Below are 23,996 nucleotides of genomic sequence, written 5' to 3' on the forward strand. Positions count from 1 at the left end.
TTTGACTGTAAATTCTGTTGATTCAGTGGAAAGCGGTAAACAGCTTTTTACATAACAGGAATCTGAAGCCAAAATAAATATTGTAGATAAGGAACACAGAGACACGTAGACATACATGAGGAGCAGTGATTGCAGAAAACTCACGATCATGTTCATGCTGCACACAACTTCCAGACTCTGATTTCAAGGTAAGATCTACACACGACAAATTGCAAAATATAGGAATTTAAAGTTATTGTAATATTTGAAAACCTTTTGTTTTATTTATATATTTTTTGTAACTTTTTCCAGCTGCATTGTTTATTCTAGCAGTTCAAGGTAAATCAGATGTAATTAATTTGTTGCACATAGAAATGAGGAAGCAGTGATTGCAGAAAACTCACGATCCTGTTCATGCTGCACACAACATCCAGACTCTGATTTCAAGGTAAGCTCTACACATGATGAACTGCAAAATATAGGAACTTGAAGTTATTGTAATATTTGAAAACCATTTGTTTTATTTCATTTTTTTACTTTTTCCAGCTGCATTGTTTATTCTAGCAGTTCAAGGTAAATCAGATGTAATTAATTTGTTGCACATAGAGTACTAAAAGCAAATCAAAGTGTTGTCTTCATGGTCTCTTTTCCCTTTTAAATTAGATGAAGTTTTTGCTGCTGTTGGTGACGTTGACAGCATGTGCTGCAACTCCTCAAGGTAAATATAAATCCTTGTTTGACAGAGGGAATAACAAAAGGAAATGTTGGAGTTTGTAACAGTTTGTTGCCATTTTTCCTCAAATTTGCTTATACACTTGTCATGCAAAACTCTTTTACACAAATCGCATATTTTTTTATAGTATATTAATAGCAGATTTCTGAACTGGGCAAAATATGTCAGATATCGCTACTTACATTACCAATGTTGACTTTAAGCATATGCTACATTTGAGATAATACATTTATTATTTTCCATTTTCATATCTAATTTTCAAGTAGTTGTTCTACAAAATTACAAGAATTACGGTTAACAAATCTAACACAACAGAAAAGTAAACAAACAACCATTTTGTTTTAAGATCAAACTTGGATGTTTTAATGATTTCATAACTTGTTAATTTGTTTAATTGTGGACATTTTCTTGACTCAACAGCGAAAACACTGGTGCCCCTTCCACTTTCAATCATTACTGCATTTGAAGATTAAATATACTTATATATACTTGTGCAAAACAAATAGATAGCCGGCAAAACAATAAGCAAACCAAAAAGCTAAGTGGAATATCAAAAAGAGTTTTAATTACGGTATGTAGTGTCTCTATTTGTATAAGAGATCATAGTTGTCACCATAGCAAGTCTTTTCCTTCCTCAAAGTGTTCTTATGAATCCTGAATGATGGCGTGCGGAGCGATGCTTATATGTGTGACAGAGTTCAACAGACAGTGGTTGACATGGTACTGTTTCTAATACCGTGCAAGATTACGTTCATCCAAAGTATCATGTCATGTGTCACCACAATCTTTGTATAATATTGATAACGAAGATAATGTAAAATGTAGTTCGTCAACTGTTACACTGCTACACCATAGGGCTGGAAATAATAATCCATGCTGACAAAAAACCTCCCTTTCTTCTTTCAGATCTGTCAGGTAAAATGTTCATCTTCCCACAAGAAACCAACACCGCTCATGTGAGGCTGACCGCATCAAGACAGGGTTTTGGTGCTGTAACCGTCTGTCACAGGTAAAACTGAATGTTGAAAATATACAAAACAACCCATTGTATCTCTGACTGTGAAAAGTATCATGCATGATAATGTCTTTTCAATGCTGACAGGTCCTTCACAGACCTTCAGAGAGACCACGCCCTTTTCTCTTTGGCCACACCCAGTGACTCCAATGACTTCCTGATTTACTGGGACGAAGCAAATAAAGGAATTGCGCCCCATATCAAGAGTGTAAAGACATTATATAAAGGGCTGGACTACAAGTCGAACATGTGGCACTCTAGTTGTACAACATGGGACTCTGATTCCGGACTGGTGCAGCTGTGGGTTGATGGACAACCTTCAATTAAGAAGTTTGCCAGCTCTGGATCAGACATCAGTGGCTCTACGATTATTATCTTAGGACAGGTACAGTTTTATTCATAAGCACCGTAATAAATGTTCTAAATAAACACATTTATTCTTAGTTTGTGTGTATCTAGTGTATAGATTTCAGTAAAAATGTTGTACAATTTAGCTTTTATTAACTGTATCTGAAACCGCATTTGTAATCTACAGGAGCAGGATTCCCATGGTGGGGGGTTTGACTTGACGCAGTGTTTCATTGGCATGATGTCTGATGTCCACATGTGGGACTACACCCTTTCCCCCTGTGAGATCCAGAAGTACATGGAAGGACTAAACTTCACCCCAGGGAATGTGCTCAACTGGAGTGCACTGGAGTTCCAGATCACAGGCAGAGTGCTGATAGAAGACAAACAAAAGACCTGTTCCTAAACTTTAAAACAAAACTACAATAATTTGAGTTACACAAATCAAGTGGGTTTGAAGTATTTCTCAATAAAGTCCTGCTACAAAGGTGTGTCTTCACAGTGATCTTTATTGTGTGGTTAAACACAAAAATGTTCGTCCAGAGGCAGAAATGTTGGATTCTAATGCTGTGTTCACAACAAATACGATGTGATTTTTTCGCATGACGATATTACATACAACGTCTATGCAAAGACGCAAAAGGATGCGAGTAGACGCAAAATCTCGCCGGGCGGCGTGAATGGATGCTAATGCATGACGCGAATACTCGCAAGTTGAACTTTTTTAACTCTGATGCAAAATTTGTGTGACGCTGTGTCGCGAAAGCCTATCAGCGTTGAGAATATTGTAGGTGGGCACCCAGAGCTCTACGATACCTCATATTAGTAGAGACCGGATGAAACTATCTGTAAATGTATGTGTATAAACCATATGGTACAGGGAACAATAGCATGCCACACCCTGGGCAGGCAGGGATGGCTTAAGTATTTCTTGCTTCAGGTGGTTATCTGAGATTACTTTGGCGTCTGTCTTTTGCAGTAAAGTAGCTTTCAAATAAATATATTCATGGATACACCATTCATCATTACATGTCATTCTGCAATCTGTGTGATTATGATCCCTAACATTATTTCCTGGTGTATTTTCATTTCCTAGCTTTTCAAAATCAGATATGAATCCAAGGCAAGAGAAAAATAAAAAAGTTAATCAATTGGCCACATGTAGTGCTTATCACTCTGCATCTTTACCCAGGTATTTAGCCCACCTACCACATTGTCTTGGTTTGGTCTTGCTGCACAGACACTCTTTTCAGACTACAACGAAAAGGCGGTGATGGTGCGCCATGCCTGCTGATTATGTAAGGAGATAATCATTTTCTTTTTTTAACATGTTGGGCATGACAACTTTATGAAGATCATATAGGGGCTGTGGATCTGTCCGCTTGTTTTAAATTGTCTCTGCCCCCTACCCCACTGGCCAAAAATTGATAAACGCAGCTTTAAATGAGTTTTGATATTTCTATCAATTGCACTGATCTCTTTTTTATACACTTAAATATATCTTCATTCAATGGGACAGCAATACTTTGTAGTCACTCCCTTGTATGTGAACGGGCCTATTCTTCGAATATTGGCACAGGGCTAAAGTTTCTCCATGTTTCATCACTTTCCCAGTTCTTTGATAGTAAATCAGACACACTCTGACATGGACTTTTGATTGTTCATGCGAGTCATTCTGTGCAGCCAGATGCTGGCAGTCTCTCAATCAATAAAACTACTAGTCTGTCCCATGGATCCACATTCATAATGAGAATGCTAAAGAGGCTGGTAATTAACAAAGCCATGTGGCCACATAAATTACCAAACCTATTTTTCTGAAGAAGCTACCCAGACACTTCACTTTTATTGAAGCTTCTCATTGAGCTCATGAGAAGAAACTGACTGACAGAGAGTCTGGACCTTGTATACATCTGTTTTAGCACCATTTAGCATCTACATGTATACCTTCCACAGACAAATAGTGAGTGAATTCTTCATGACATTTAGAGCATGAAATGTGTTTTTACCCGCAATTGACTTATGCTCTTGGACACACTATAACTGGTAACAAGGAAACAGCTAGCCTGACTGCCATGGAGCCTATTATCTCCCTCCCAATATGAAATTGATTCGAGTACATGTTGGTTTGTAGAGGAAGGTGCAAATTTCTCTCACTGTTCAACATTTACATGAGCCGTGAACATGTGATATTTGAGAGATTATTGTTCACTTAGCTCACACAGGTTTTCTGTAAGGGGACTTTAATTTCCTGACCTCCCTGACCCTTTAAGAAGTCGTGCACTTCCCCTTTGTTGCTACTTTTTCCCTTTGTAATTCCAAAGTAGTATAGTTCCAAAGAGGGGAATGTTTACTTGTTTCTGTACTTCACTAACAATATTTATGTCTCGCTTTTGCCTCTTCAGAAGGTACCTTTGATTAATATATCTTGTGAAATTGCATTTGACTATTAATGGGCTCCAAATGAGGGATGATTGTTGACACCTGAGTTAAAGTGGCACTAATTCCAGAGATTCTCCCTGATTGGCCACCGACAGCAGGTGGCAGGTTATAAAAGGTCTTGGAAGACAGCAAACTGGTTGGTCTGAGTTTTTCCACCCTCCAGTAAAATGGCCAGTGCTCAGTCTACCAGAAGGTTCTCCCCCGATGATTGCAAATCGGTCTTAATTTGAGAGTTGTGCTGAGCAACACAAAAGAAAATTGTGTTCATACACGAATCACTAGATTTCAATTTTGTGAATATTTCACTGCCATGTTTTGTCTGCAGAGAACCTTAGATGATCACCTAATGAAATGGTTGATTTTTTTCCTTTTTTTGCCAGTCAAGCGAAGTTGCATGCAGGACCATACTTCCCACTCACACTACCAACCATCCTCATGTACATCTATGTCTTTATCTGAAAGAAGTCAAAGATTCTGCAGTCATGTTAACATTTCTGTTGGGCGGTTATTTGGCAGAGTGGTGCTTATTTGAGCTAAATGTTAATGTCAAGCTAATATTTGTTAATTATCACAAAAAAGTACAGCAGAGGCTGATGGGAATGTGATAAGTTTTGCATGTATTTAGTAAACCAAATATTGTCACAAAAATATTGCCACTTCATATTGCACCAAGGAACAGCAACTGCTGCTGTTGAAGAAATACTTTGGCGCATAACTTCTCATAAAACAGCAAATTGGGGATTTAACATAAATTTGTATATTGCTGAGGACAAATACATCTGCAATGAATAAACAAAAATGCAATTTAAAACGGATGTTGTTGGACAGAGTTGGGATAACTATTTTCCTTCTTGCCAAAAATGGGAAGATCTCTACCACAAATATCTTTATAGTAAATATAAAGTTTTCTGGATTTAATGCAAGGCAACTATGAGTCTGAAATTAGTTAATTGCTCTTCAGCATGACTGTTGAATCTCTGAGTCAGTGTCCATTAGCTAGTGCACAATGATTGCTTTAATCTGCAGCAAGTGTTCCTGTTAAAGTTGTACTCAGCTATTTATTTATGCTTATATAGAAGTGAGCCTTCATAGCTGGAAATACATAATCATATTAGGGGGTTCAGGGTTGTCTAGTGGTGTAAAATTAAACATGAGTGCAAATGATAAATGTAAGCTAGCTTGTTTCACAGTTTTTCTGTATGTTGCTAGATCTTAATTCTTTCCTAAGGCAATGTTGGAATACTCTATCTAATTTATACATCAGCGTACGCACACACACACGCTCACACTGGCACTCACACACACACACACACAACCCAACAGCAGGAAATTGGCTAATATCAAAAGCTGTTCTTTGGTAATAGGAGAACAAAACAACGTGAGAGGCTGTAAGGAATTGGAGATTGTGTGTGCAGATAATGCTGTTAGATGCTAGATAACAGGATGCCTCTGACTAAATGTTCTGCTTTGGGCAAAAAAGACGCTGCATATTTCTCTTGTAGCACAAGACTCTGTCATGGCGACAGCTGCTCCCTCCTCCTCTCTTCCCTTCTCTGCATCTCTATAAACAAAGTTCTGTTTTGCACATACTAACTTCTCCTGTCCTTCCCACCTGCTATGCGGCCTTGTCACTACTGAGTCCGAGTCACATGTGAACCCAGCTGCTCTACATTAACCTTATTCACACTCGGCTGTGACTTATTCACTCAGCATGTGAATCACTATCCAAAATATTTGTTCGTACCCTGTGTCCTTTTAAAAATACCACTAGGCAAACCACTAGAAATAAACTTGTCACATTGACACATTAATTATAGCTGTGCTTTTTAAATCATCCAATGCGTACGTACTGTAATTGCAATGGTATGTGTCTGATCTTGTTTTCTTCTTTTGCAGTCCAAGACGGGCCATCTGACACCAGGCTGCAAGAACAAGACAAACAAGCTGATTGTCCTCAGTAGTTAGGCCTTTCCTTGGACTGGAATTTTCTCTTATAGGTTCAAAATTCCCCCGTTGTCCAAACCTGTCAAACCAGTGATTTGCTTTTCACCACAGGGAAAAAAAACACTAAAATGGCCTGAAATTTTAATGCCTGAATACGATAGCATATAACTAAGACAAACTCGAGGCACACAAATATTCTGGTTACATCATCATTATCGTCATCATCATCAACATCATCATCATCAGGGCTTGTCAATTTACTGAGAGTTTTTGTTCTACTTTCTGATTTTCATTTACATTTTTCAGCAAAACTGTATTTTATCAGTTAAATGACCAGTGGCTGCTGAGTTCACCAGTTGGGTTACTGTGTGATAAAGTTACAGTTACTGTAATTTACTGCGGCGGCGAGGATCCTCTTTGCCTTTCTTTGAGCGTTTTCTTTTCTTTCTTAACTAACCCACACACATGTATTCACACACATACACGCTTACATTACCAACAGTGGACTGTCATGTTATTCTAATCAAATGTGGACTTGTGTTTCTGGTCAATTAAAAAAAATTAAATTGAATGAAAAATGCACTTTTATGGTCTTTACCCAGTATATTACTGTAAATGTGCTTTTTAATTTTTTGAAAGAAATTGCCAAGAGGGGACCTGCATCTTTGAGTGATGTCTACCTATCAAAGAGGGGACGTCAATATATTGCATTTCTCTGTGATACCAATATTTTAAGAAATAATCATGGCAACTTCAAATGAGAATTATGTTTTAACTGCAAATCACAAGTGAATTGGCTGCATGCACTAATATCATGGACTACAGTATTAGCAACAAGTTTACTTTATCTAATCTTAAATCAAATAAAACATTTTAAGGTTACATTTTAAAGATTGATCACAAGAGTACACATTAAGTGTAATTTTCTCCGTGGGGAATTCATATTCTGCTGTGGAATTGTTGGTCATTTTTATGACCGGTTTGGAATGGTGAATTGTTGAGTTTCTATGACTATCCATGACCACACAACTTTGTGAAGAAATGTCCTATGTTAATGTCTGTCAGCATGATCTTGCAGATTATTGACATAGTCTTAAATTGTCTGATGTCCTTAAAACTCCACCTGATAATTCATTGCTGCCCTTCATTGCCCTGCCAGCAGCATGTACCGTATGGTTTCAATGAGCTACATGTAGCTGGTTCATCAATCTCAAAGTGAAACATTTTGTAAGATGCTGTGACTTATTATTGTGTTGATAGGTGTAATGACCTTAGCCAAATACCTTTTCAAAAAATGCTCACCAAACACAAAAACAAAATGTGGCTCCTATTATAATTACCTGTTTTACCAGTATGGCCTGCCTTTGTCCATGTGTACAGAAAACAAGATAAGCAGGTTTTCCACATGACCTTTTACTGAGAATTTGGCATAATGAGGGTGTGTACAAGGAAGTAACATATGATATTCACATAAGCATCGAGGGTATAAATATAGCTCCTATTCACTGTTTTGCACAACATCCTGACACAGACTCAAAGGTAAGATCAAAATACATTCAGAGTATTAATTAAGGTCACTGCACTTTTTTAATCTGTATTGTGCTGTATACTGTGTCATGCAATTGTGTAAGTGTACACTGGTAGTTAATACCGTCTCAAGAGGATTTGATTAGTGGATTTACACTAGCATTTCCCCTAATGTCTCTTTATTTGTCTTTGTATCAGATGGCATTTCTTCTTCTCCTGGTGATGCTGACAGCATGTGCTGCAAGTCCTGAAGGTAAAACATATATGCTTAATTAACAAAGGGAAAACAAGAGGGAATTTCACAACACATATACATACACATATAGACAGTGTCATTCGCCTTATCATTTGCAAACACTTTCTAAAATTAATAGGATAAAACAGCTATATTTTGCAACTTGGAAAAACATGTGGAATGTATGTCTCAATTACATATGCTGAGTGAATCTACTATGCTTCTCATTTGAGATTAAATGTTGTACAAATATTTTAACATTATAATATAATTTTATTCAACTCTTTTTCATTTGTTAAGTTTGTTTTATACTGTACAGGATACATTTATTTAGTGTGTATTGTAAAATATGTTATACTTACACACATTTATCATATTCCAACCGGACATTCATTTGTTATCCATTGCTATCCTCGGACAAGTGAGTTTAATTGATAAACATAGTTCATAGAATTCCAGAAATGTCTGTAGATTGATTCATTTTGTGTTAGTTTTAAGTCTGTAAAGTATTGATTTTTAAAAGAAAAATCAGCAAGTAAATGTTTTTATCTTAACTCTTTCCAATCACTACAGGACCAGGTTAACCATGGCGGGGGCCCAATCCAGTTTTGTGTCCCCACGGTGCTACAAGAGCTTGACTTAGGTTATGTCTGTCTTCTTCGTCCTATGGGCAATAACGATGTCAGCCCGTGAAGACACGATACTGCTTGGGTTGCTGCATCAGCATCTGCAAAGGGAATCATTTCCCCTGGGGATAGGGGTGGGGTACTTATTTTACATGCATGAATTATACAACATTTAGAAAATGGAATTAGATTTTCTACAAATTTGTATCTTTATCAGTTGATGCTTTATGATTTAATGGTTTGTACCAGAACCGATGTGAGGAGTGAAGTCAGTGCCTGGATCTTAAGAGTAGTGGCTTGTGACTACTGTATATTTACATGCCATAATTCCAACTCATTGTCGTTCTTTGTCCTAAACCTGTTTTATATATCAAAGGGTCTGTTTCATGAATGCTCAGTATAACTGAGACCATAAACTTGCTGTAGCTGAACTACTGATGTACACTTAGCAAAACTCAACACTCAACACAGCAAATAAAATGTGAATAATATATCAGACATAACAACCATAAGCTCTTTAAGAGAGCTCTATATTACTGAATGTGTTTTGAGCTGATCTGTTCTGTTTTCTCACTGCATGCTGCTGTGAAGTGTGGAACAAGAGACAAGTAAGCCCATGTCTGCAGGTTTGATTAGGTGGTGTCTTATCAGTCATCAAGATGTGTGATTTATTTATTAGCAAGATGAACCAGTCTTTCTTCATAATTTACTCATTTGATTGACCACATTTTCTTCTCTGAATGAATTGCATTGCTCAAATGAAATGGCACTAGTGATGCTGCAGGTGGCTTGCAAACATCCAGGGACTTCCACAATAAATTAGGCTGCAGGATAGGAGCTGAAGCAGTATCACGACTCACCTTAAATGCCTCTCTTTTTGACATTCCTGCTGAATCAATAAAGCATTATGTTCTGTGTGAGAACTCAGAAAAAGACTCTTGTGGTATGCTAGCTGCTCGCTGACGTAATGGAGGGCAACTTTCACCTCAACAGACTGAGAGATTGAGGGTTTGCAATATTGTAAAAGTTGAATTCACCGGATCATGAGGGACACTCACTCGGGATGCCATTTGCCCCCTTGATGTCCTGGTCCACGGTGCATGTGCCCCATGTTGTGCTGAGTTATACAGTCTTCAATGTAATCCTGAGGCGTTTTAGAGTTGGGCCTTCTTATCTGTAGTGAAAACCAGTAAGATTTTCCAAAGAGGTTAAGACCTTTATTTAATCTATTTCAGCTGACAAGTGTCACATTTCCTTTGAACATGGAGCACTCACAATTCAGAGTTCACAGAAGGCAACAAATGTATTAAAAATTGTTTTAACAATGGAATAAATAGATTTGGGACAGAGTATAACAATTCTTCCTTTTAAAACTGTGTATTTAGGTTTCATGACTGTTCACAAGTAACACGTTTTTACACAGCCATGGATTTTTCTGAAGACCACTGTGACAAGACAAAACCAAATCTATTGAGATATGTTAACAGCTTCACAAAAAGTTGTATTGATATAATGTAAGATAGTAATCAAGATATGCAATTTCATACAACTAAGCAAAAGACCTGGGCATGATTAACCTGTATCTTGATTTGTCAGAATTTTTTAAAGATCATTTTTACAACTTCACACAAAAAAACAAACGACACAACTTTACAGCAAGAAATTCCAAGTAATTTAATGTCAAGATCATGTTGTTACTCAAGCTATTTCCAACCTTTGGCATAGCACATTTCATTATATCCCTTTAATTTAACATCCAAGTGTACATGTCACAGATTAATCCTGGGTGAATTTTCCATAGTGTGTGTCTTCACCCAAAATTTCAGCAGTTAATTTTTGCCTTTGTCGAATTGAACCTCAAGGATGGCAACATAGGTTTCCAACACATTCTTGCCGTTTCGCCTCTCAACAGCTCTCAACATGGCATCAACATGGCATCAGCAGACAGTGCTAACAACGCCGAAAGTGCTGACAGAGAAACCGACAGAGGAACCAGAGGGTGGGTGCTAAACTTCGGCAATGACGCTGTTGTTCAGGACAGCATTATCAGCTTTAACCGCCGTATGAGAGCGTATTACGTCATCAGACTCCCGGAGCATTGTCTCTGAGCGTCTAATAATGAGACGGATGGATTTACATTGTACCTACGTGAAAGCCCGATGTGTCTCATAAAGGGTGCCTTGTGCGATGGTATCAGACGCCCAGGGGCTTGACAAAGTGACAAACAGCAGGATATCAGCTAAAACCAACAGCAGTTCTCTTGTAATAGGAGAACAATACGATGGGAGAATGTGTAAGGGATGGCAGATTGTGTTTGCAGATAATGCTGTTAGATGCTAGATAACAGGATGCCTCTGACTAAATGTTCTGCTTTGGGCAAAAAAGGCACCGAATATTTCTCTTGTAGCACAAGACTCTGTCATGGAGACAACTGCTCCATCCTCCTCTCTTCCCTCCTCTGACTTTGGATCATCTGATTCGTGTTGTACATGCTAACATATCTTGTTGTTCCACACCTTCCACACCACAGGCCGACACTATTGACTTTGCCACCTCCGCTCATCTGTTGATCAAGTCACCTGCCATTGACAAACTGTTATGCAACCTAGATGCTGCTCTGCCTCCTTGTACATGGCCTGATGATCGACCTGCTTTAGCCCTCTGTTACCCTGTTTTAGATCTGTAACAGACACATGTTCTTCCTCCTGAGTCTGCTTTTGGCTTAACCTTACTCTCCTTCACAGTGTATATGTGCAAGCATCGTGTGTAAGTGTGCACACTTGCATGCCCTTAAGAGGAAAGCAGGTTTGGGAAGCAAGGTATTTGTGTTAGAAAACAGGGAGATCAATAACATCCTGAAAAGAAAGCAACCTCAGGGATACAATCGCACAACTTGAAGGGAGGGGAGAGAGGAAAGCGGAAATTGTTGCCTACATTTATCAAAACAATGGGTCAGCGGGGGATATCAATCAATTTTTCTTCACATTCTGTGAAAAAGATACAGCACAAACATGAAATCAGTTGCTTTTTTTCAAAGCTCATAGGAAATAGACATTAAAAACATTTAAATCCAGAGAGACCTGTTCATTTGGCTGAAATACACTCTACCTTTTTGTTTTGTTTGGCTATTGAACAATAGAGAGGAGGAGGCATTGCCGACTGATCAAAGTACACAATCATGCACCAACTGAGCATGGACGAAATTATCTTTGGATATGTTTTGATATTACTCACTCTACACACCAACCTGAATAATAAGAGATTCCCCCCCCCCCACCCAAACAGTACATTTGAGAAAATGAATAAGTTAAGTTGTGAAGTTTTTTTTTTAAATTTATGATCATCAGTATTCTTATACTATTTGAAATGTATACTGTAGTTATGACCAGTTTAGGATTTATTTTAACCTCAAATAACAACTGACATAGACGTTCAATAACCAGCATCTCAGATGACTTCAGAGGTCAGAGTTCACAGGTTGGTGGCCTTAACCATCTCCTCGTCTGGCTGCGTCCTCTCCCAGCCTTGTCGAATGCGGGTTAAGGTTCGATCCACGCAGGGGAGGAGGACCAGTGCCTTCAGCACCAGCACCACAGAAGGCACAATCAGACAGAGCATGTAGCCAGGAGGAGTGTACCATTTGTAGGTAGAGGGTTGAAGGAATTTGTTCCAGCCGTAAATGTAGCCATGCGTTGTGCATATGATCAGGGTCAGGTGGCCCAGCTTAGACTGGGAAACAAATCACATGGAATGGAAATGTTAAAAAGAGCAGTGAGATATTTTAGGAAACACGCTTATTCAGTATACCGCTCTCACGTCTGCACAGCAAATATATAGTCATGGCCAGCAGCTGGTTGGCTTAGGTTAGCACAAAGGAAACAGATGCCTGTCTCTTTCCAAAGCTAACAAAATCAACTTACCAGCACCTCTAAAGCTCACTAAATCATGCGTTTTATCTCAGAAGGGATATTCCAGCACATAACCTCATACTCTTTGGTTTTCCTACAGACAAGCAAGATACAACATGAGCTTTAGAGATGCTTGTGGAAGGAATTTGAGAACGTTGCACCGATCCAAGTTAGCTTGTGGGTTAGTCTTTATGCTAAGCTAAGCTAACCGACTGCAGGTGTTATTCATATTTAGAGGACACACAACATTTTTTTCTGAAAGATTACACTATTCCTCTAAGCATTTTATACACACATAACACACATTGCATGACAAAAATCTTTTTTTCTGTTCAAAATTAAATTAGTTTTTGTTCAATTGAAACAACAGTAACAGTGATTTTATGAATAGAAAGAAACCTGTCACACACTGAACATTTCTGTGGTATGCTTCTGAAAAATATGAATTTAATATAAATCCAGTGTAATTGATTTTGCAGCACTAGTGGCCTTTGAGGCTCCGTTATTGTTAATTACTTGGATAATGTGCTTTCATTTACATGTTTAGCATTTGGCTGTTGATGTTCTCATCCACAGTGACTTAGAGTAAACAGCACAATAAGGAAACATTCATATTAATGAAGTGCAGCAATGAACGGTGCCCCTATAATGATAATCAAGCATCTTCTTCAACCCATTTACAACAGCAAATCCCTCTGCTGTGAGCATTGACATTCATTCATTTACATTCCTTGGTTGACAACCTCTGAAAAGAAAAACATTTCATGAAAATTGATACCATTTGTTAAATGTTTTTCATAATTTCTCTCACCAGATTATAAGAATCATCTTGACCTAGAGCTCTATCTCTGAGTCTTATTCCCTATCTGAGGTCTATCTATGGACCTGACCTTTACACAAATGGTCCTGTGACCTGTATTAACAATCTCCTCCCTGAGGATTATACCAGGTATCATAATTCTATTTAATGAATAACTTAACATTTAAGATCCTAAAGTCACGGGCTAAAGTCAGCCTGTGTTAGGCAGTTAGTTAACTAGCCTTCGGGGATATGACTGCCAGTGACATATTGCTTTTACAACACTTTAATAACTCTGGTGAAATCTTGGAAACTCCAAATATAGATTATCACAGCCCACTCACTAAAATAAGTTTTTTACTGCACATGACTGACATAACATCTGAGGTCTTAAGGTGAACGCAAGCACACCCACCCACACGCGAACACAATCACATGCACGTAAAGGACTGTATGTGAGCTCTGACCTGAATGAAGCTGAACTCTCTCCAGCTGAGAGAGCCTCCCACCGAGGGCAGGGACGTTAGTCCTAGCAGGACATAAAGAAAGAAGCCCAGGATTCCCAGCACATAGAATGAGTCTTGGCCCCATGCCTCCGTCTTATCAAAGTAAAACGGGGTAGTTTTATTGTTCTTCATCTGAGGGAGACAGAGAGACAGTACTGTAAGTAAGGTTAGCTTTCTATGTTCAGGATTGTAGAAACACTACGAGGTTTGACCCAGCCTGCCCCGTACCTCATCCACCACAAGCGAGATGAGTTCGTGTCTGACAGAATAGCGAGTAGGAGTGACGAATGTATAGATGGTGTGGAGAAAAGCAAGGCCCAGTGCAATCAGACCCATCTGCTTCCTACACAGCATCCAGCGGCTCAGCCAATCAGGGAAGCGTCTGGAACATGCAAAACTGAGCTAAGCCTTAAATAATTAAACACCTTTTATTTTTTACAATAAATTGCACAGGTAGTGGATATTTTTGTGATGGTTTGATGTCTGACCTGTACTTGGTACCTCTGTAGAGCTGAAGGAAGGCAGCTATGACACCAGGCAGGTAACACAGAGACAACATGATGAGAGACACAATGGGAAACACCTGAAAGATGACGAATGAACAGAACACATCCTTTTAAAACACAAAATACCATCTACAGAACATTTAACCAGACGGGGGCAAATCTTTACCTTATTGCCCAGGGCCACCATAATCCTGAAGGAGATGTCTTTCCCCTGTTCAACATAAGCGTAGATGACATCTCTAATGAGCAGATAGAAGAAGAAGAAGGCGATGAGGCCAACGGCCACACGTAGCGGGAGCCTCCACTCTGGGAAAAGCTGCAGGGGGAAGTCCTCCAGCTCTCTGGCTGCTGACAGAGACCCTTTATCCAGGACAGTGAGGCCGAGCTTAGTGGACATCTCTGCTACTGCCTGCTTCGCTTCTGCACTGTTCCCACACAGGTACACCTGTAGCATGGAGGTGTGGGTAATTCTCAAAATGTGCTGCGGCCGTTTAAAGAAAAAGGTTGGTGATTTACTATACATATATATATATGTATATATATATATACATATATATAGATATATATCACTTTACCTTAATACATCCCCCATCACCCACACAACAACTAATGCCTCAGAATAACAACAAAAATAGAAATATTATTGTATTGCTGCATTCTGCTCAGCTTTTGTTTTTTAGTTGCTAATAATCACTCTAAGATTATTGTTAGATGACTCACCAGCCCTGTTTGGAGTATATAGCGCATGACTGCACCGTGTATCTACAGTGTCTGTCTACAGAATTAACCTTCTTCTGTTGATCTCCGCTGTGCTGTTTCAGTCATTTTGAGATGAAGCCCCTGCAAGTGTATGACAATGACACATGCTATATATATATATATATAGCTACACTGCTCAATATGTCATCCTATTGCTAGATCTTCACCATGAAGGTTAGTACCACACTCACAGCTCTGTGATAAGACGATTAACTTGTTCGTAAAGGGGGTGGGGGGGTATTCTACAAAGGGAGAGAGAGAGAGAGAGAGAGAGAGAGAGAGAGAGAGAGAGAGAGAGCAGTTTGACAGGCATGTGGAGTCAGTGGGATTCAGCAGTCTTCCCCCAGGTGTGTGTATAAGTGGACCGGGCAGCCAGCCATGTTTCCCTACATTACTGCACCAGTAACAGCAGGGGATGGCCGACAGACTAAATCTTCATCTGAATGTAAATGTGACAGAGGCACAGCCCCGCTGTGGATCTAATCAAATTGCTGGACAACGAATGGCACACACTTACAAGCATGTGTGTGTGCATATACACTGCACCTACACGTGCACTGATAAAGACACACATTCAGACACTCCTGTTCTCTCACAGCTACCTGTTTTCAAAGAAAATAGAGCACTGCAGTGGTGTGTGTGTGTGTGTGTGTGTGTGTGTGTGTGTGTGTGTGTGTGTGTGTGTGTGTGTGTGTGTGTGTGTGTGTGTGTGTGTGTGTGTGTGTGTGTGTGTGTTGAAGAGGATTCAAGGGAGATTCAGGTCTCCAGAGGTTTCAGCATGTTTGTGTTTCTCTTTGTGGCTGTGAAACGGAAGCTGCAATAAACAATGGTCTTTCTACTCTGTAACATCATTAAGTGTGTTTGTTTGTTTGTTTGTTTGTGTGTTCGTACAAGCACTGTCCTCGTTTTCTCTTGCATTGTTATGGAAAGACGGCAAAATCAATCATCTGCATCAACAAAAATGAAATCAATTCCCTTCCTAACTTTTGTTGTGGTTTTTGGTAAAGCATTCGCCTCCTGTCATTAACAAGCCTAAGATATTTCTAATGTGTTCCAGGAAATGTTAAAAGTAGTTATTGTTGCATGGTAAGAAATGAAACATCATGAAAAGATCAAGTTGGTAATCTCTGTAACTGCTCTTTGTATCTTTAGTCAACCAAAGCCTTCCTTAAGGCTCGGGAGCGTCCTGGCTTGATCCCACTGCGGTCTTTCAACAAGACTCCTCACTTCCCCTCCTCTCTCACCTGTTTTCCTGCCAGAAGTCCATTCTGCAAGGCCCAGGCAGACAGCGTGTTAAGCCCTTTCACCACAGCAGCTCCAGGGACCAGTCTGTGGAACACACAGCAAGGACTTTAGCTGCTATTGTTTCTATCTACAAATACACAAACAGGAAAAGAAGGGCCTGAAAATGGTGAGAATCAATGTTTCCACTTCAAATGAATAGACACACAGCAGGCCGTCCTGCCAAGGGAGCTGCAACCCCGCAATTTCTCTTCATTTCTTTTGGATTCAGTTGAGAGTTTTGATGTCTCATGCTCTAAGTGGTTTTTAGCAGCACTTTCCTTGTAAAAAAAAGACTGCCACTATTTGAAAAGAAAGTGGCACTTACTGTTGCGAAATGATTGTTGACATTAAACCTATATTTATCTGCAGAAAAGTTAGCTCCATTTATAAAACATTATACTTATGAGGATGGGAGCTTTTACATGCACAGTGTCTTTATGATTGAGACATCCTTTGTTTCTTTAATTCGCTTTCACAGGAGTCTGTTACCTCTGCAGGTAGGCGGCATTGGCTTCTGGGTACAAGTTTTTCTTCAGGTTGTTACTGAGGTCCACCAGAACCTTGTAATCAACCCATCAGCATCGACAGAGTGCAGAAGACAAAAGACATTTTTTGTTTTTTTAATCAATTCAATTAACTCTTATCCTGTCTCATACATATTCCTATTACAATAACGGGAGCATGTTGAGCTATCCAGAAAGTATGATAAAGGTGTGAACAAAAAGAAAAAAATGCTGATGAAGTCGTGTCAGCGGTATTGCTTTACGGACAAAGACGTTACTGTATTCACATCATGTAACGGAGTAAAGTGGAGTACAAACTGTTCCACCATCAGTAATTAGAAAGACTGTCATTTCTGATTTGAGTCTGATTGTGATTTGATTTTTATATTGTCATATTGTTTTATTTTCCATTATATATTGCCTTATCTGCATTACTTTTGCATATCTTATTTTCAGTGAGGTACATCCTATTTTATTTTATTTCACCCCATAAAAATTACTGATTATATTTTGTGCAATGATTAAATCTTTAAATCTTTATTTTGGCATGTGAGGCTCTCTTGAAATTGCCATGTGTACGGTATATTAAAGGTTATTAAAGGCTTATAACGTTTTGTAGTGCTGAAAAAGATCTTGCTTGAGCTACATTCCTTGCCCTTGGCCTCTTCATTCTGCCGACACAATGAGAAGTGAACCCAGTAGCAAGTGACGTAAAAACAATAAAAAGCTTGTGCTACAGGGAAATCATGTTCACAAATGTTATGATGATCAAAGAGTAACGGCCCTAACACTTAGAGGCTAATGTATGTTACAACACTGTACACAAAGTCCAGAACAGTTGCTGAGATATATGTAACGAATAAATCGTGAATGAAATGGGCATTAATAGCTAATATGTTTCACTAACTCTGAATCATGGATTATATTGTGGCTAATGGTAGATTACTTGAGAACAAATACAATGTTAGTTCCTACCCGTGAATCTGAACGCTCATCATTTACTTCAGTGGTTCTCCCCCTCCGAGGGATCACAAGATACTCTTGAGGGGTCTCAAAATGATTTAGAGGGAAAACATACGCCCACTGCATTTTTCTGACTAGTCATTGCTGGTTTCTTGTTGAAAACTGGACACTTGAACCTCTTCATGCCTCTAAAAAGTATTCATACGAAACAGTCTGTGGGAAAATTATTATTCTTCGGTGGAACTACTCAAAAGTCAATGTTTTAAGGACCACTTACTCGCTTCATATCGGATCGTAGCACCAAAAACGTATCACTGCCTCTTATACTGTCTTCGTATTAGTTACTATTTTGTGTCCCTTCAAAAGAAGTAGTCCATCACTGTGAGCTGTTTCTCAGAAAAAAGGCATCTTAAATGACCTTCCGTTTCAGCAAGGGGGCACAAATATAGTACTGCTATGTGCTGTGCACAGCATTGGTTACTTATGGTTACATCCCACCTATCACCTGTTTGAGAGGTTACTGGGTGCAACTTGTAGATTGTTAACATGTAGATTCCCTGATTTGGAGGAATTAAGAAATATGTTCCAGTTCATTGAGGATATTCCTTGATTCAGCAACAGGAACTACTTTTTTAATTGCTATTTGTAATTAACTATTACTTCCTGATTCTTTCCCTTTAGTAACTACTTAGGATTACCGTATTGTTGATTGATTGATTGATTCTAACATCAAACCTTGATTCACCTTTTCTTTAAGATGAGAAGCCATTGTCTCCAGGAAGGCGTAGTGTTCTCTGTGAACACAAATGAAGATCAGACTGGCAGATTGGGCTGCTGCTGCGTGGCTCATCACCTGTACACAACACATACATCAAGACATTGAGAGACAGAAACATTTGAGCTGCACACACACACACACACACACCTTTTTTTGTACATTTTGACAGACTAAAAGTGCTATGTTAAGCCATGTGCAGTACCTGAGCTCCCTGAGGCAAGGGGCCACAGCTGTGAGGTCTGCGGCTGCCGTACACCACCCTGTAGCCAGACTGAAGCAAACGCTGGCCCAGAGAGCGCCCTAAGTCCCCCGTCCCGAAGATGCACAGCATCTCTGGCACAGGGGCAGCTGCTGTGCCCAGAGGATGCAGCAACACACTCTCTGGCTTCATCATCTCCAACAGTCTATTCACCACTGTTATGTTCCCCCTCTGAGTTTGGATGGTCAATGTGTCCTGCTGTGTAGTTATATTACTGTGGAATCTGACCTGTACACTGCCTCTCCCTCTTTGAGTTTGCACAACACTGTGGGATTTTTAACCCGCTGTAAAAGTGTGTTTGTGGGTGTGTGTGTGTGTGTGTGTGTGTGTGTGTGTGTGTGGGAGATGGGGGCAATTTAAAAAGTAGTTCCTGGAACTGGAACATATTTCTTAGTTCCTCCAAATCAGGGAATCTACATGTTAACAATCTACAAGTTGCACCCAGTAACCTCTCAAACAGGTGATAGGTGGGATGTAACAATAAGGAACACCTGCAATCAACTCCTGAGATCACATGTGTAGGAGTGTGCGAGCATGCATCATATAATGATGTGTCACTGCACTACATTTAAGAGTGTACTTTTTTATCTTTTTATTATGTGCAGTCAAGAGATTGATTGATACAGCAGGACTTTAAACTGTAAATCAGTTGAATCTGCCGATGCAACTATCATCTCACATTTCACATTTAATCTCTTCTTAGAAACACAGACCATTTTAGAGGGCATATCTGGTTCAGCCAGAATTTAACTTTTACATTTGATAGAAAAAAGCCTCGGGAGCTTTTACAGTCAAGTCCATAACTAGAGCATTAATGTCTACCTTGGGGGATATCGCAGCAAAATGCGAAATCATTTTATGCCTCACCTTTAAGGCACTGTAGCGCTGTTAGAATAGACCTGATAGCAGATCCAGTCCGATGACTCATTTACTCGCTCTGCCTCCGGGACATCTTCCCTTTCTTCTTCTCTTCCCTCTCTATCTGCCTAAAAGTCACTCTCTCTGCCTTTCTTTCTCCCTTTTGCTCTTCACGCTCTCACTCGACCCCTCGTGCTTCCCGGCCTCTCTTTTCCAATCTGTCTCTGAATTAACAACGATTGAAATCATTGAGTAAATTCAAGTAAAGCTGTTATATTTTCCACTAATCTGTTTCTTTAACAGAACAGGGTAAAATCAAAAGAATGCCTCTTTGATCTCAAGGTTATCAACCCCCTTCTCCTACACACACAGAGACACACAGGTAACGCTTTTAAAGGACACTTCTTTGGATGCTTGCTCTAATCCTTCGGTTTTCAAATGTGGTTGATTTGGCGACACCTACTAAAGGTTTTAATAATACAGGTACCAGAGGCACGTGAACCACTGGGGACATCCCTTATGGCCCACACACACACACACACACACACACACACACACACACACACACACACACACACACACACACACACACACACCTAGACACAAACACATACACGCAAGTGGTTTGTGCTTATCCGAAAACATCTTGCGACATTTAACAGGGAATGCGCTCTGGGACATGTTTACATCAAACACATGCTGAACCGCCATTTTATAAATGTCAGGGTGGAGTACAGATTACAGCTCATGTGAGAAACTGAGCTCAAATTGTGTCAGTGTTGTGTTGGATCAGCCTACAGTGCATTACTGAAAGAACATGCAACCTTGCAATAGTGCACATTAAACATTTATTCTGCTAGTTTAAGAGACAAAAAACGAATTTGCAACTCACACCGACAGCACTGCACTGCACTGCAAGCGTGAACTGCTGTGAGGATGAGGTTCAATTCCCAAGGGCAATTATTTGGAAGTTTCCAGCTGCTTCCAGCTGTCAGAAGGCACAAAGAATGATATGAGGCACAGTTATTAAAGACAGTTACAGCATGCATATGCAGTTCAATGCTGCTACAATGGACAAGGAAAAGCCTGCAGGATAGATGAGTTCTGCGGGATTTCTGTTGTATGATGGCTACTGTAATGCATTAGGTATGAGGTTCAGATTGAGGTTCTGACTGAGCTCAGGTTTTGAGGTTGATGAAAAAGTAGACAGAGAGAAAGGTATCAAGGCACAGAGAGAGATACTGTATATACAATGAGACACAACGACAGAACCAGAGAGAGAATAGCAGAGAGAGTGAAACACAGAAAAAGAGACAAAAAGGAGAGATGCAACTTAGGAAAGCTGAAGTTGTGCCTCTGTAGAACAAAGAGGCTTGTTAGAACCAGAGTTTCCCAAATGTATTCCCAGAAATATTCTATAAATATTCCATTACCAGCTTTCCAGACAGACACGCCTGGGATGTTCATTATGAAACACTTAGAATAGGTTTAAGGAGAATCGGAAACAGTTTGGATGGAAATGCAACCTATTTCTGCAGATGTTTGCCTTTGATGAAATTGCTGAATTAGGGCTGATGCGATACATTAACCGATCATATGCATATGGAACATGCTGTATGTGTTTTGTATGCTCGGTGTAAAGAAACTGTATGTGTGTGTGTGAGTTTATACTCAATGTCACATTATCGCCATCTCCACAGCAGGAATACATACCACATCGAAACATGTCCTAACTCAGAGAGCCTCGTCCTCTATCTCTGCTTTAACAGGATCAGCATCGACTGCACGTTTGAAGTTCGGACTCTTATCTGGCGAGCCAAGCGGCAGAAATCAGAGGTGGGGAGGAGCTGCATGAAACTGCAGATTTAGAGATTTTCCTCTTTCGTCCGACACACATCGCTGCTGAATTATATTGCTTATTTCAGGGGGATTCTGACGCTTTGACAATATCTCGACAAAGATAATGCTTGCATGGGATTGTCTTATCCTCTCCTGGAAAGCAAGCTTTGACAATCTGTTTGCCTCATCTGACTTCTTCCTTCCCTCTTCCACTCCACGTCACTCTTTGTGTGATCTAAGATGGATGAAACTGAACAGAACCATTTTGATTGCCATGCTGTGAGAGTTGAGATGAAAATCTCTGATGTATCTGTGTCATTCTATTTAATCATATCTTTGACGAACAGCTGTGGTCTACAAATAGCATGCGTCCGCCCCCCGTGACTGCAGGGAAATCGGCAGCCCATTATTAGGCTGAAATAGGCCTAAAGAATTGTTTCGCCTCATCTCCTCAGCCTTACCTCCAGTCGAGTGAAAGAGCTGACAAGGTAGGAAAAAGCTGACACAGAAGTCTAATTCTACAAGGATGAAAACCTCGGACTCATCAGAGATGCAATTTTCCTGCTCTATAATTTTACAGCAGTAAGGGTGAAGGAAGAGGAGAGTATAGGGTAGGCAGCTTGCAATTTGCACGAATTTAATGAGCAGTACGGTGATTAATGGTGATTAGCTAAATTGTTGTTTCTATCTCGGCTACCTTTTCACACCAAATCTGTAGTTAACAAGGAGGAAAAATTCTCCTAACAAGGGGGGGGTGCCATTTGTTCTCATTCCCCTTCTGGGATACAATGGCACAATGAGGCGACTCGCACACACCCATGATTGGTGAAAAATAATTACGAGCCTGCAGCAGGCCAGTAAGTTAGTTGCATGGTTACTAAGTTTAACATGAGGTCTTGTCTGTCGTTTCAGTCCCTATGTACCTGTCTCTCTCATGGATATCTGTTTATTGTTTACTGGCGGAGTGAGTCTGCTATTGCCGTGCTGGATTTAATTGCCTTCACACACACAGACACACACTCACACACATCACAGATAAAGACATAAGGGCGACTGTGGCTCAGTGTTAGAGCGGGTCCTCCTTCAATCAGAGGACCGGTGGTTTGATCCCCGGTTCCGCGACACCATATTACTTTTTTATTAGAATGTGGTACCAGACATTTGTGTGTGTACCTTTCACAAAGAATAGCTTTGCCTGAAATTGCCTTTTCTACAACTTACCTTTGGTTTTATGAATACATGAAGGAATAGGAATATATGAAATATGGTGAACATCAGTTCTGACTGTGGGTTATTTCATGTTTTGTGTTGATGATTTCAGAGCAGACATCTCTCTTCTTACATCCATAGAACTATGTTTTGTGGGGAATTCTCACAGACCACAGTAAAGAGTTGACTTTCAAGATGTTGGCAACCTGCAATTCCTGCTTGTGATGTTTCTCTTCATAGACAGTGCGTGTGTGTGTGTCTTTAGCTGTCTCTCTGCCTGTCTGTTTATCCGTCTGTTAGTTTGTCTGTGCACCCGTCTACCTCTGGATGTAGTTATTCAGGGAGAAACATGATTTCCAGGGATTTGCTTTGAATTGAGGTGTATTGTGATGTAAAAGCTTCGTTACTTAAATTTCTCCATTATTGCAAAAAAAGAAGAATATTTTCATTATTTCAGAACCATCCTGTGTGCCGTGCTTTTCTGAAGAAAATACAACAATACATACTGTGAGCGCTGATAAGACACACCAGTTTATTGTGCATTTCGCTGTCTCATGAGTGTTTTTTTAATAGCGAAAGAGAATTCTTCATTGTCAGCTAATCTGTAAGGTTTGCCATTCTATGTGATTCTATTATGTTCTATTGTGCTGAACATTCCTGAACAGCAGATGGTTTGCTAACAGCGATAACAAACAGACACTTATTTAAAAAAATAAAAATGACGATTGGGTGTAACATTCAGTGTGTGTGTGTGTCTGATTCTGCCGTTGAAATATTTCACCTGCAGTACATATAGTACATCACATTTTAACGGAAAACATATCTTTGAATAATTGGTATTGAATCTGTGCATTATTATATAATTTGGACTGACAATAGGTCAGCCCGATAATACTTGAGAAACAGCTGTTTGAAATAAAGCTGTATGTGTGTGTGTGTGTGTGTGTGTGTGACGTGTAGATCTGCAAATATGTGTGAG

General features: G+C 39.7%; 2 protein-coding genes across 2 annotated transcripts; one reads left to right on the top strand and one right to left on the bottom strand.

Annotated features, from left to right (window-relative positions):
• Positions 1-416: 416 nt before the first annotated feature.
• On the top strand, positions 417-2,481 carry LOC306782735 (C-reactive protein-like; the record flags this gene model as incomplete). The annotated part of the gene is made up of 5 exons (XM_079276177.1): positions 417-552; positions 643-697; positions 1,619-1,721; positions 1,815-2,112; positions 2,263-2,481. Exons 2-5 carry the CDS (start codon positions 643-645, stop codon positions 2,479-2,481), a joined length of 675 nt encoding a protein of 224 aa, XP_079132303.1. The 5' UTR covers positions 417-552.
• A 9,836-nt stretch (positions 2,482-12,317) lies between these two features.
• On the bottom strand, positions 12,318-19,243 carry LOC306782736 (metalloreductase STEAP4-like; the record flags this gene model as incomplete). The annotated part of the gene is made up of 9 exons (XM_079276178.1): positions 12,318-12,575; positions 14,021-14,191; positions 14,288-14,441; positions 14,548-14,642; positions 14,732-15,010; positions 16,569-16,653; positions 17,098-17,168; positions 18,820-18,927; positions 19,055-19,243. 9 exons carry the CDS (start codon positions 19,241-19,243, stop codon positions 12,318-12,320), a joined length of 1,410 nt encoding a protein of 469 aa, XP_079132304.1.
• Positions 19,244-23,996: the final 4,753 nt, after the last annotated feature.

The sequence above is a fragment of the Melanostigma gelatinosum genome (assembly GCF_949748355.1).
Source record: "Melanostigma gelatinosum genome assembly, chromosome: 9".
Classification (NCBI taxonomy): domain Eukaryota; kingdom Metazoa; phylum Chordata; class Actinopteri; order Perciformes; family Zoarcidae; genus Melanostigma; species Melanostigma gelatinosum.